Source organism: Sturnira hondurensis, unplaced genomic scaffold (genome assembly GCF_014824575.4).
Source record: "Sturnira hondurensis isolate 20B ecotype Veracruz unplaced genomic scaffold, ASM1482457v3 Scaffold0022766, whole genome shotgun sequence".
Classification (NCBI taxonomy): Eukaryota; Metazoa; Chordata; class Mammalia; order Chiroptera; family Phyllostomidae; genus Sturnira; species Sturnira hondurensis.
The window spans coordinates 1,421,268-1,435,096 of NW_028095397.1; the positions used below are offsets into that span (position 1 = coordinate 1,421,268).

The window sequence follows — 13,829 nt, forward strand, 5'->3', positions numbered from 1 at the left end:
TGTAGAGTAAACACAGATAGGCTCGTGCAGACCCCTGAGCCCTGGGGCACCGTGCAGAGCTCGCACTGGCAGAAGCTCACTCCACTGACGCCTCACCCCCCTCCAGCCCAGCCTGGGTCCAGGACCCCAAGAGTTCTCTCCTCTCAGCTTCCTGTCCAGTGGTCCTCAGCCTCAGTCCTCTGTCCCTGAAGGGATGTTCAATAATATTGGGGGGGTTGGCTGCCACACCTGGAGGCTGGGTGGAGGCAAGCACTGGTACCCACTGGGCAGGAGCCAAGGATGCGGCAAAATATCCCACCATGCACAGCGTGGCTGCACAGCAAAGAACTCTGGTCCCAGCACCGGAGAACTGCGGCCGAGCCACCGGCTCCTGAAGCGGTAGGCCCGGCCCTCGGCCCTCGCGACTCCCACCTTCTAGTGTGGAGGGCGCCCCTTCCCAGCCAAAGTGCTTCCAGGGCACCACTGCCCTCACGGTAAACCCAGAACGAAGGCTTCCAGCAGCCCCACTTCCACTCCTGGCATCCCTCGTGCTGCACTGGACACCCCAGCCACACTGCCCACCCCCGCAGGTCCCCTGAAGGGCTGCCTCCACCTCTGACCTGCAAGCTGCCCCCTGACCTGGCCAGCTCTCACCTCCAGGTCAACCCCCTAAGTCTGGTCCAGCCCCCCTGCTGTGGCCTCCACGCCACCCCACACAGCCACTGTCGGCTTGCCTAACTCATGTTCTCCCGGTCAGCATGCGGCTGACATCAGGCGTCCTGCGGTCGCTGCTCCTCCACCCTGAGCACACTGTCTGTCACTCAGGAACCTGCTCCACTGGGCGCCCCAAGCACCGGCAGCACCCGCAGGCCCCGGGGCAGATGCGCATGGAAGAAGCCTCAGCAAGAGCTGGCACCACCAGGTCCTGCAAACCACAGCTGGGTTGCCGCTCTGCCAGAGGAGCAACAGAAGCAGCACCGAGGACCAGAGAAGAAGGCGCGTGGTGCCTGGTGGTGGAGAGATGTGAGGGTATTGAGCACAAAGAAATAAAGGCTCGGCCAACTGAGCAATGGCTCAAGTACAGAAAGTCTGTGCACAGAGTCTGAGACGTGGCGTCCGCCTGAGTGCTGAACGCAGAGGAAGAGCTGAGGCAGGAGGGGTTTCTTCCAGCAGCTGCGGCTTCAAACACTGGTGAACACCAGGGTGTGGGGCTGAGCCACGCAGCAGCACGAGTGAGCGTTTACCGGTGCTCTCTCTGCTCCACCCGGCCGTCACCACGCGGTGTGGTGGATGCTAGACCCGGCGCCAGTGTTGGGAGAACTCAGGAGGTGCAGAGGGTTCACGATGAGCTCAGGGAAGGACCATGAGCAGATATGCCCACCAGCACTGCACTGGAAGTGCTCGAGGACAGACACTGCGGGGGTAGGGGCTCAGGCTCGGACTGGCCACCTGGTGGGGTGGACTGCCCATCCAGTACGAGGGCAAACTGGCCTCCCAGGGACTCGTAGCTCAGCATCACTGCAGTGACAGTGTGGGGCTGGGGCAGAGGAGACGAAAAAGGAAAAGGCGAACAGCGAAGGGCGAAGGAGCTTACCCTGATCACAGCAATGGCAGCCATGCAAGGCTTTAAGGCAAAGGAGGTTGGAAGGGGGTTTGGCGCCACCCAGGACTGGACAGCTGGCAGAGATGCAGGGCTGGAGAGAAGGTGATGGGTGAGAAACCACTTGGGTAATCCAGTGAGACGGGTGGAGGGCCAGAGGGTGACAGGAGGGGAGAGAGGGGGACGCAGGTGGGAAAGATGTTGACAGTTACCCAGAAGACTCTGGGAGACCCGCTGGGCTGGAGAAGGTAAAGGGGAGAGATTTTATTTTAATCGTGAAAATGTCTGATTTGGATGAAGGCAAGATGCTGCCCGTGAGTGAAGGACAGGATGTCAGAACAGGAGACCATGTTTTCAAAGCGTGAATGGCCTGGGGCATGAGGAGTGTGATGTGTCCGCATCAGGAGGCGGGCAGCCGGAACAAAGGTGCAGGGCGCAGGGGAGACCTGCAAGCTAAGAGACAGCCCTTCACACAACACGGAGCGACATGGTCTGGGGGAACCACAGAGCTAGAGGGATGAGGGTGAAGGCAGAGCAAAGGAGAAGCAGCGACATGTAACGGTCACGTAGAAGGCGGGGGCTCCTTAGAAAGACCTGTCCAGAGAGCCACCGAGAAAAGTAACAAAGGACCATGCCACTGAAACCACAAGAGAAGAGGATTTTGAACAAACAAAGCGATAAACAGTGTCAGACTCCAGAGTGAGTAGGGCAGTGACTACACTGTATGCCGGAACTGGAGGCCACAGACAACCTGATGGGAGACGGGGACAGTGGACAGCACCCAAGCTGTGGAGTGGAGGCGACACCGAGCCACGGGGCAAAGAGAGGCAAGGGTGCAGAGGCCCTGGGGGTCGCGGACACACGTTTAAGTGGACGGCTGCGGAGAGGAAAGCAGAGCGGGTCAGGCCGAGGGCCACACTGCAGTGGGGTTCCCTAGCGCACTCTGGAAGGCCCTGGGTACGAACCCTGCCTCACCCCCGCCCTGTGACCTGGGACACGTCACACTACACCAGACACTCAGTTTCCTTAGCCGCAGCTAAACATGTGCCCTACAGCATTTTATGAACATGAGATAAGATAAGGCACAAAGTTTTTAGGGCCAGCTTTGATACATGGTGAGCACTCAAGAGGGAGTAATTTGTATGATTATCATTACACATAAATCTGAGGGGGAAAGGGCCAGCAGAGAGGAACTTGGGAAAGATGGTTAATGGCTCCTGAAAGAAGCAGAGAGATGACACTGTGACCGGAGTGGGGTGCACTGGTCCTGGGCTGGATGAGGGCTTCGCATCCAGGGGTTTTTCATAAAAATGAGAGGCACGCTGGCTGCCGGGGGGGGGGGGGCTTCCCGCAGGGACTCGGTCCCAGATCGGCATCTTCTGCAGCAGCACAGGTATGCGGCGGCTCCCACGGGCCACGGCCACTGCACACCGCGCACCTGCCGTCACACCCAGCACAGCCCGGACCCTCCACATCCGAGTCAGGCCTCGTGCATCCCCAGGGACACTCACTGGCACCTACACAGCGCATCCCCACTAAGGGCCTGGGCTGCATTTCTCAGCATTCTCCCAGAAGCCCAACAACTCAAAGATTTCCAGGGAATTTGGGACCATCAGGTCCCAAACAAGCCACTGTGAGCCTCGCGCCTGCCTCTCACACTGGCCTCCGGGAGCAAGCCCTCGATAAAATGGGGCGGCTTCCTGGTGCGCCTCAGCAGAGCAGGAGTCCCGCTCCACCACTCCCCCTCTCCCCACTTCCGCCCCTGAAGCCGAGATTCCCGGTGGGCATCCTATTTCAAAGCAACCGGGACCGTTCAGCAGCAATTTCAAGGCAAGGTCATGTTTATCTGGTTATTCTCACTGAGGACTCTTCAGGTGCTAATCTAATGATATTTTTCCAACGTCAAAATTGAGTTAATAATGTTATTGCCAAACCCACTTCAACATATATATGAAGCTTGTTTTCTATCAAGTGCTTACCATAACATCACACCACGGATTAAAAGCAAGAGCAGGTCTAAAATAAAACATTCAGGGACCTCCTTGTTCAAACCTACACTTAAAAACCCAGTGCACTGTAGCTCACGCAGTAACCAGGCTGCTGACGCAGGCTCCTCCCCTGGGAGCCTTTTCCACGCGGTCCCACGACCTCAAACCACTGCCCCTGCAGCGGCCACTCCAAGCTCCCCTCTCTTAGGAGACTACACGGCCCTGGCCCCCAATCACACACAAGTCAGAGCAACGTGCTGTACCTGGTGGAGCACCTGCAGGAGATGGGTCCCCGTAGTGGCCATAATGCGGTGGAGAAAGGCCCATCCCCGTCTGGGACTGGGAGTAGGGGGGCGTCGCCACGTAACCTTGTTGGCTCATGCTGGAAATCTCATTCCAAGAGAGAGTCCTACAAAAGAACCCTGTAACAGAAGAGAAATCGCTGTCAGCAAGGGAGCCGAGCCACCTGATGCCTTTAGGGATGTCGAGTTGTCAACTGTTTCCTCTGCGGAGAGGATTGGCACTGCCATCGTGGCATCGCCCCCTGGAGAGCTCCAGCCGTGGCTGCACGGACCCGGGGACTCACTCCCACCCTCGGGGGCCAAGTCTCAGGTCTGGAACCCTCACACCTGCCACCGTCTTATCCGCTCAGACGAAGATGACTCAGGGCAGCCTCTCCGAAGTGTGTGTGGGCTCTTTTGGTGCCCGTGGCCTCCGTGGCCCCATTTCAGCACAGACCACGCCTGTGGTGACGGTCGCATGCCAGCCAACTGACTGGCCAGCAGAACGCCCCTCGTCTGCAACTAGATATTTCATAACTTGTGTGTTTATAGTCCTGTCCTAATGAGCAGCTTTCATCAGGCAGTTAGAATGGAGAGCAATCAATAGTCCAACGAGCGTAGCATTAGATAAAGAAGCCACCCCAGGCGCGTGAGTCACAAGTGGACTAAGCCAGGTGGCAGCCGACAACCATTCGGGGGTTGTCGGTGGTTTCTCAGGCAAAGACCAGAGACTCTGATTTAAGTATCACCTCTCCAAGGACACGTGCAGGTGGATTTCAGGAGTCAGTCTCATGTGCGTTTAGGTAGCAGGCCTGCCTGCACGCACACACACACAATGGCTCCATCCTGATTCTACTCAGAAACATCAATTTGTTAAAAGTTTCCGTTTTTCCAGGTTGAGGAAATAAGAAGCATTTCATAGAACTGATTATTCTTAATAATTTTTACAAGACAGAGAACGCTTTGAATGGTGGCAAGAAAAACGGGTTTTTGCTGTAAACCCATCAACACTGTGGTGTGGGCCTTAGAATAAGCTGAAGACACGTGGGGCCTCGGTTCCCCTTTCCAGCCACAATCACCGACTCTGCACTTTCTCTCCAGTTTCTTCCCGGACTACAGGACTGTTCTTCCCGGTGGGTGATCCCTACTAAGACTGGAACTAGAGCTTTGTTCAGGAAATGGCATGCTTCATTTGGTTTCGTTTTCCCATTAAACCATGTTTCCAAAATTAAAGCAACCAAGTAAAAATATTACAAAATCACGTCCTTCTCCGAGGAGGAAAGGGGTGGAGAGGACGCCGAGGCTGCGGGAGCGAGGGTCGCCTGCAGCCCCCGCCCGCGCAGAGGGCTACGTGGCAGCCTGCGCTCGGTCCGCTGCGCGCTTCGGGGAAGTTGGCGGGGGCAGTGCCCGAAAGCTGCCTGTTGCTGGGCGACGCGGAGACCGAAGGGACAGGATGGCACCGCGCGCGCGCAGGAAGCAGCCGGTGCCTCGGCGCGGCTCCGGAGGAATCTGCTTCCTCACGCGGCCAGTAGCCACGTCGAACTTCCTCGCACGGCCCAGTTCCGAAGCCCGAGTCAGCAGCGGCGGCGACCTGGCGGGGCGCCACCTGGCCGCAGCAGACCGAGCACCCAACCCCGCGCTCCGCACTCGGGACTCCGGGCAGCTCGGCCCAGGTGCAGCCAGGTGCGCGCCCCAGCCCGGACCGCGTCCCTCACCGTCGGCCGGTCCCGAAGCTTGCAGGCGCTTTTACGGTGAATGTTCCCGGCATTCCCTCCTCCCAGAAGCGGGACGAGGGATCCGGCGAGCAGAGCCGGGGGCAGTGGCCCTGGGACCCCTGCAACAGCTCAGCATCCCGGACTCGGAGCCGGCGCTGGAGCGGGGAAACGCCCACGCCCCGCTCCAGCCCCAGCCAACCCTGCACCACAGGCCCGGAGCGGAGCGGAGCGGAGGGTCCCCGTGCGCCCGCCCTCCAGGCCACCCCGCGCCCACTCCAGCTGCGCCCACTCCAGCTGTGCAGGCGGCGTCCCGCCCGGACCTGCGTCACCCGCCACTGCCCGGCTCTGCTGCTGGTGCCCGAGCCCGGCCCGGCTCCCGCTGCTCGCGCCGCACCTTCGAGAGCGGCTGTCCCCACAAGCTGGCGGCGCGCGGACTTCAGCCCGGCTGGCAACTGCCACGTCAAAACTCCCGGCCGCGCTCCCGGCTACGGGCGGCCCCCAGGGCCGAGCTCCCGCACGCGCACGCGCGCAGACGCCTACGGGGCGGGGCCTGAGGCGGGGTGGGGAGGGGCGGGGGCGGGGCGTGCACCCGACCCAGCGGGGCTGCAGCAGCCGGTCCTGCCTGTTCTCTCTGTGCACCTTTCCTGTCCGTGTTGTTTGTTTCCGTCCAACAGGTCAAAGCTTTTCAGGGCTGTTGCTAAATCCGCGCAACAGGTCCACGGCGGAGCCCGCAGGGCGGAAGGGTGCGGACTGAGGGTTCATTCATTCTTTTCCGAGCAAGCTGCGGGTTCCTCCGCTCCTCGTTCCTCGTCCCTGGAGTCCCCGAGACGGTGCGGGCGCCGGGCCGCCAGGGGAGGAGGGTGCGCGATCCCGGACCTCCGAGAGGTCCCTCTGGCACGAGCACAGAGGTGGAGGCCTTGGCCCGTCGCAGGGAAACGGGTTGGGGGGCGGGGGTGGGGACAAAGAGGTCCCCGCTGAAAAGCACGGGGCAGCTGTCTACACTAGAGACTTCGACGGACGCCTACGCGCTCCCCGTCTGCGCAGCAGGGTGGCTGGCCCCACCCGGGGCAGGGACTGCCACGTGGACCACTCCCAGGGCTTAGCTCACTGTGCTGAGACAGCTGAGACCGAAGGGCCACCCCTATGAGACCTGGAACGGACAGCCCGCGCTAGCTTTTCAGGACCATCTATCTGCCTGGTGTCTCCTTCCCTCCCTCTTTCTCTGTGTGTGTGTGGCTCGCTCGCGCTCTCTCTCTCTCTCTCTCTCTCTCTCTCACACACACACACACACACACACACAGCCCACCCTCGGTTTAGTATAACCACCACTGGGATCAAACTTACAAAAGTAAAACCAGACCAATGTTGTTTTCAAAACATACTTTCTTCTGCGCTACAAGAAAATACAAGCTACTCCACAGATCCCCTTACTGAAGAAATGCCTCAGTAAAAGCTTGCATGTGGACGAGGCCCCGCTGAAATGCTCCGTGGGCTGTGCAGGCATTCCTGTGCAGGCATTGCGGGCTGTCCCAGCGTGGGGACGACCAGTGGCCCCAACCCCCCTCCTTTTGTCGGAGTCTAAGTTATGATGCGTGGCCTACATCCAGCTTCTACATTGGTCAGGTTTGAAACCCCACAGTGGAAGTCTCGTGTGAAATGTGTTTCTAGATTCTCAATATGGTGAAAACATTTGACGATGTTCTGGAAGCCCTGGCCTCTGCTGAAGCACCAGAGCTTGTGAGAGCAATAAAGAATGCTGTGCATCTCAGCCATGTGACCGATCGTGCAGGAGAGTAGCCACTTGGAAGGAAGAACATCGTGTGCCCAGTTGGCTTCTCTTCCCCATAAAATCACTAAATCTGAATTTGTAAATTCACTTTCACCCCTTGCTTCTGGACACCAGGATAACTGTGGTTTCAGAGGGGAGTCGTGAGTTCCTAAATGTTAAGGCTGGAGAGGATTTTAGAGATGTGCACATTCAATCCTACTTTCAGGGAGGACGGAGTGCAACCCAGTCATTTCATGGATTGCTGCGCAGAGGCTCGGAAAATGAAAATGGCCACCCTCAGGCTTAGCTGGAGCAGATTCCTTCCAGCTCTGATTCCAGAGGCCTTTTCACCTTGTACTTTTTCCTTTCGACTGCTGATTGGCTCTTCTCTCTTAACCATCTCTGCCTTTTTCTCCCACAACCGCCTTACTGTCAAGACTTCAAATAACTACAATATTAATTGGTCACACGGTTCCCCCAGGGACTGGACCTACTAAGCATAGATTTCCTTTTTCTTATAGAATAAACTTCTAGTTTCATTACTGCTTCCCTCTGGTGGCCCCAGTGCCCCACGCTCAAGTGACAGCTGTCTGACCTTATTCCTGTGGTCAGGTCGCTGGCCTTCGCCAGACCAGAGGTGCAGCCGGATTGCCAGCCTTTCTGGGTCGGACCTACCCTATTGCCACCTGAGGTCAGCCTCTGCCCTTCCATGTTAATGAACTTTGTCACCCTTGTAACCACAGTGTCATTGCCCTGGGAGGTCATAGAGAAAGTCCTGTGCTGAAGCTCTGTGTTCTGTAGGGTCCTTCTGCCCTAACTCTCCAAGGAGAAGACCGCAGAGAGCCAGCTCTGTGAAAGGCTGTCTAGAAAGAGAAGGGACATCCTGACAGCACTCAGAAAGTAGCTTCCAGAAAGTCAGAGCTCTGATGTCCTGGGACTTAAGTAGTTTGGAGTCTTCTAAGTCCAAAGCTACAAACAGTGTGAAGCTTTGTATTTGAAATAACTGCAGTGGCCAAGGCCTGGGCTATGTTACATACCGGGGGCACAGGAAATAAGGCCCAGTTCCGCGGGGTGGCATGGGGAGGGTGTGTGGAAGGCCTGTGAATAGCAACCAGTGACAGTAGAGTTCAAGTGTTCATCAGGCCCCAACAACCAGCTGTTTCTGGAATTACATTTTCCCCCTTTTTTAAAATAGTAGCTTTGAGATACTTGTAATTGAGATGCAATTAACAATTCGCCTGCTTAAGTGTACACCCAAAGGTGTTTAATACATTCCCAGAGTTATAGAGCCATTGCCACAATTTTAGAACAACTCCCATCACTCTGAGCAGAAGAAAAGTCACTTCGGGTTTTGAATGGAGGCATAACATGCTCTCCCTGCCGCCCCCTTCCCAACTCTCCCACCCCACAGCCTTAGTCACCCACTGATCTACTTTCTGTCTGTGCAGACGAGCCCATTTTGGGCATTTCATATAAATGGGCTCACACAGACGTGGTCCTTCATGACGGTCCTTTCACCAGGCGGACTGTTTGTAAAGTTCATCCTTGTTGGAATATATATCAGTAGGAATAAAAGTATGAATAATGCTGCTGTGAACATTGATGTACAAGTTTTTGTCTGGATATACATCTTCATTTCTCTTGGGGACTTCAAATAAACAATGCATCCTGGAGCAAACACGCTCTCAGCCGCTCAATACCAACCGCGAAGGCACCAGCCCAAGTGTGGCGGACCACTGTCCCAGGGTTTCTGCTGGCCCAGGGTGCCTGGGGCCGAGGCTCCCCCAGAGCTGCCCTGCAGCCTCAGGCTCGTCCCAGCCAGTTTGCCCCCACCTCTGTTCCCAGGTGTCAGCTCCATGCGGCACCTGAAACCTTTTCCTCCTGCTCCCCTTTGCCATCTGCTGGACACAAGTGTCCCCTCACAACTCTCCTGTGGGTCTAATTCCACACTGCCATCCACTTCTGAGGAACCTGGACCGATCCAGCCTCACACAGGTGAGGTTTGCTCAAAGCCCGGAAGGAGGCAGTAGGGTCGGCCCCACCGATCACCTGGGGGCAGAGTATTCCAGGCAGCAGACAGAGCCCCCAAAGCCCCTATGTCGGAAAGGAGAGCAGAAGGCAGCAGGCAAGGCAGTGAGAGGAAACCGAAGGAGAGGAAGGAGGTCAAGGGGACAAATGGGGCTGGGTCCCTCGGTCTACTGTGAGGAGCCTGGTTTTCCCTCTGAGCAAAGGGAAAGTCATTTCGGGTTTAAACTGAGGAAGAACACGCTGACTTCCTTTTCAATGTTTTTTACTTATATGGAGGCAGCAAGTCTTCATAAAACTGTGGTGTCCAGAAAACATGTATTTCCCCCAAGTCTCCATGAGGTTTTAGACTCAGAAATGTATCCTCCAATCCCCGGGTTTTACGCAGTTTTCCTGGCCTGGCTGAGATCTGAGGAGGAAGGGCGTGTAGGTCCGTCGCCTGCTCTCAAAGCCGGTGGGACAAGGAGCTGCCGCTGCTGCACTGCGGTACTTCTGTATGCACAGCTCACCCCTCCCACAGCTTATTCCTGGGGACGTGGATGAGATGCGACCCCCTGTTCCCCGTGCACTGATTTTGTTGATTTAAGGAAAGAAGGCAGCAGAACGGGCACTTAGGAGGTGAATGAAATGCAACTTCTATGTAACAAATGGCTTATGAGGAAGGTACTCTCCCCTTCATAATACTGAAAGCTCATTAGGTGGTATTCCATCACACATATTTCCTTTTTGCTGTTAGGATTGAATTTGAGAAATAAAAAGCACCTGGTAACTCACTGAAACAATGGTGGGATGAAGTAGAAAAGGCGCTAACAATCCACTTGAAGTCAGTGCTTGAGTATATGATCACCAACAAGAAGAAATGACTTTCCTTGGATTCCTTCCTCAAGTCTACCTACGTGATTAACTAGAGAAGTAACGCAATTCTATACTTTTGCTGTAAATAAAGTATCTGAGATTTAGGTTTGGGTTTTGTCACAGCTGCGGCAGCGATGGCTGATTTTCTTCCAGAACAGGCCTCCTTCGGTGTGCAGCCACGTGGGCCAAAGGCACGTGGGCCGCACTCGCGGCCTCCCTCACTGGAGTGGAGACGCAGCGCGCAGCTTTCCTCTCACCTTCACGTGTTCCTTCCTGATCTTCTCTGCTTCCCGAGGCTGGACTGCAGACGTGGCAGTCTAGCTGAGGACAGTCCTGTAGGAATGACGGCCAGGAATAAAATAAAAGGAGCTTGGGACCCCGGGTTTCTCCAGGAGCAGAACCACCTCCTCCCCTCCAACCCATCTGCCTCTGAGCTGTTACGCAAGAGAAAAATAAACTCTGTGTAGTTTCAGCCACTGGTTTGGTGTTGGTGGGACCTCTTAAAATAAATAGTGCTACTTTAAAATCCATCTGTTTTAAAATTTAAGACACTTGTACATTTTACTGGTCAGGGTGTACCCACCACGGACGGACTGATTGGTGTGCACGGCAGACTAGGCAGGAGAAGGCTGCGCGGGCCACAAGGTGGGAGCCGAGTGGACGGCTGGGTCAGTCTGTTGTTTCCACGGGGCCCAACGTTGCCCGCGGAGTTTCATAGGAGGGTCCGGAGCTTCCTTGTAAAGGGAGTGGGTGTTCCTGCTGTTAATGAAGGGCAGCGTGCTGTGCTGGCCTAGAGTTTGGATGACTTTCTGACTGGAAAAGCAGAGGCTCCCCGCCCCTGTTGTTCCCCATAGGTCCGAGAGCTGCGTCCAGACCTGGAGGCCCCGGCAGCCTGCGGCAACGGCTGGAAGAGGTCTGCAGTCAGCGGGCCGCCCACAGGCCCGTCTTGGTGGCGGGAGAGTGGGCTGCTGCCCCCTGGAGCCCCTGCTCCTTCCCTTGCTGGGCCCTTCTGAGTCCCGTCCTCAGGCTCCACTCTGGGCAGAGCCTTTTCGCAGAGAGATGTGCGCAGGGGGCACCGCGCAGTGCGGCGGACGAGCACGTGGCAGGACTTCCGGGCCGCCGGAAGTCTCCAGCACGGAGGTCGGGAGCACGAGTAGGTTGGCGCCGCGAGCAGGGACGGAATTCCGCTGACCCCGCAGTCACGGGGTCGTTTTCTGTAGTGTCACTTTGTTCTGGAGTCATAAGCTGGTGAAAGGCTGACACACACACATACACTCCCCTGTGTCAGAGGGTGACCCGCCAACCCGGCTGGGCCCGTGGTGGAGACTCCTACCAGCCAGGCGGTCCTCGAAAGGTGGGTCCCACCCACTGTTCCCGGGTGGGAACCCTTTCAAGGCAGCACTCTGACGCAGGCGCGCTGGCTGTCACGTGGCCACTGCGGTTCTGGCAGGCAGGGCGGCCCACGTGTCCACCACTAGGGGGCAGGCCTCCCAGGAGCGCCTTGCGCTGGGAAACCTGCCTCGAGCAGCCGGTGCAGCGAGTCTCCAGGCCTCCTGCACTGGCCAGCGTCTGTCTCCCGCCAGCCGGAGCGCCAGGCTCACCAACTGTTCTGGGTGGCCGGTTTCCGCCTGCGTTGCTGTCGCAGTTCGGGGCTGGTTCTGACGACCACGGCGACAACGTAGAATGGGGGCGTGAATTCCTGAAAAATCCGGCTGAGGGCATTGACGGGGACGTGGGCGGAGACACGGGGGGGTCGTCTGTTGAGGACCCCATGGGTGCGTGTATCCCCCTGAGTCCGCTGTGTCTGCAAGGCGTCGGGAAGGAGGATGGAAACGAGCGGGTCCTCCCTGGGCGCTCGGCCCACCCAGTGTTTCTGGGTGAGTGGTGGGAGCGAGGGGCCCTGAACCTACTGGGGCGGACCGGCGGGGCGAGGGTGGGGGCGCAGGGGCGAGGTGCGGTCTCGGCCAATGGGAGGCCTCCTGGTGCTGTGCAGCCAGAGCGGAAGTCTGGTCTGGGAGGAGTTCTCAGGGTCACGGCCACGGCTGCTGCACGAGGAGGGACTGGACATCCCGATGCGCGACGAGGAGGGAGCTGGGTGGTAGTGACGGGGACTAGGGTTCAGCGTGTTAGTTTTGAGGGACAAAAGACGTTCAGCCCGTAGCAGAATCTATTTCAAATTAATTTTCGTGGGAGATAGGAATCGTGTTTAATTTTATGCAGTACTGTATCCAATTTTCCTGTCGCCCTTTTATCTAAAAGACTATCATTTCTTTTAATGAATAGCTGTGGTAACTTGGTCCAAAATCAAGTGACTCTGTGTCTGTGTGTATATTGTGTGTGTGTGTGTGTATGTTTCTGGGTCCTCTACTTTGTTATATGGGTCTATTTTCTTGCCAGAGTAACTTTCTAAAACACTCATCTGAACAGCAGCATTCAAAACATAACAAAACAAAACAAAATAACCACCCAAACACCCTCCACTTCTGATTTCCTTCTTCAAGACCATTGGTTGGCCCTTCTTTGCCTTCAAGATAAGGCCCTGTGGCCCCAAGGCCCATTATAATTGAGTCCAGTCAGCTCCCAGCCTCTGCGTGGACCCAGCACTGCCCCCGCCAGTGTCCACTCTCCAGCCGCAGTCCTTGATTTTATACCTGCTTCTGTCTGCAAGTCCCGTTGGGATCTCTCTCTCCCTGCCTGCATCAGCCCTGGCCTCCCTCCCGTCCTCCCCCTTCCCTCGGGCGTCCCTCCTCTCTCCCTCCAGCTCCCTGTCCTTCCTTCACTTGGCAGTTGTCCCTGAGCACCTCTCTCATCACCACCGCCAGCAGCACCCGTTTGTTCTCTTCCCGGCTGCCCTAACGTCACGACTCTGCCTGTTTACAGCAGTTCTGTGTTGGGTATTTCGATTGGCACTTACACGTGGTCCCACGACTAGCCCGTGGGGTGTCTGGCTGAGGACCATGTTTCATTCACCTTTATCCCCAGCTTCTCACACTGCGTGCAAGGGACACTGGGTGCTCAACAAGTGTCCCCATGACGGGAGTGCTCTCTTGGTTTATTGGGTCATCTAACAGGGTTGGACACATTGGTGGTTCTCAGTAACTATTTTGAGGTCCACAGTCTTGTATCATCTGGTTCACTGGGGTCAGCACCCATCTAGTTTTGCCACGCCCACGGATGTGTGGGGCAGGGTTGGGAAACCTGCAGGGGGGATCAGGCCGCCTGTAGGCAGAGCCCTGCACAAGCCGAGCCATTACTCCAGAGTTGTCCAAATCTGTGTCTTCCACAATACAGGGTTTCCTCTCATTCCCTTGTTACTATGGAGACAGGAAGCACAGGGGCTTCAGTTATATAGCAGTAATGAACATTCTCCCCTTATTTTCATTCTACCTGGTGTCTTAACAAAAGAATGCAAATTGACTTTGTTTTAAAAACAATCTATGAAAATTCCTTATTCAAAAGTTTGTTCTTTACAAGTGTATACCAAAATATAGGCCTTTGTTTTTCTAATTGAAACGAAAATCTTGGCTTCAAAACAAGGTGTTAACAAACACATCATCAAGCTATTTATGCCGTTACATTGTGTTAACCTTGGGGCGGTCTTCGTGGGACCTGTTGTCC

At 56.3% G+C, this 13,829-nt stretch overlaps 1 protein-coding gene across 3 annotated transcripts in view; it reads right to left on the reverse strand.

Moving 5' to 3' along the window:
* The window catches only part of SEC24D (SEC24 homolog D, COPII component), a 52,549-nt gene extending 46,515 nt beyond the window's left edge, over positions 1 to 6,034 (reverse strand). The window contains exons 1-2 of one of the 3 annotated variants that reach the window (XM_037036298.1): positions 5,958 to 6,034; positions 3,843 to 3,989 (exon numbers count right to left, since the gene is read on the reverse strand). In XM_037036298.1, the coding sequence (XP_036892193.1) occupies positions 3,843 to 3,948 (106 nt within the window). In that variant the 5' untranslated portion in view covers positions 3,949 to 3,989; positions 5,958 to 6,034. Of the gene's footprint in view, positions 1 to 3,830; positions 3,990 to 5,883 lie in introns of all 3 variants that reach the window. The other 2 variants (XM_037036297.1, XM_037036296.1) reach the window with 2 other exon arrangements.
* Between the last annotated feature and the right edge of the window lie 7,795 nt (positions 6,035 to 13,829).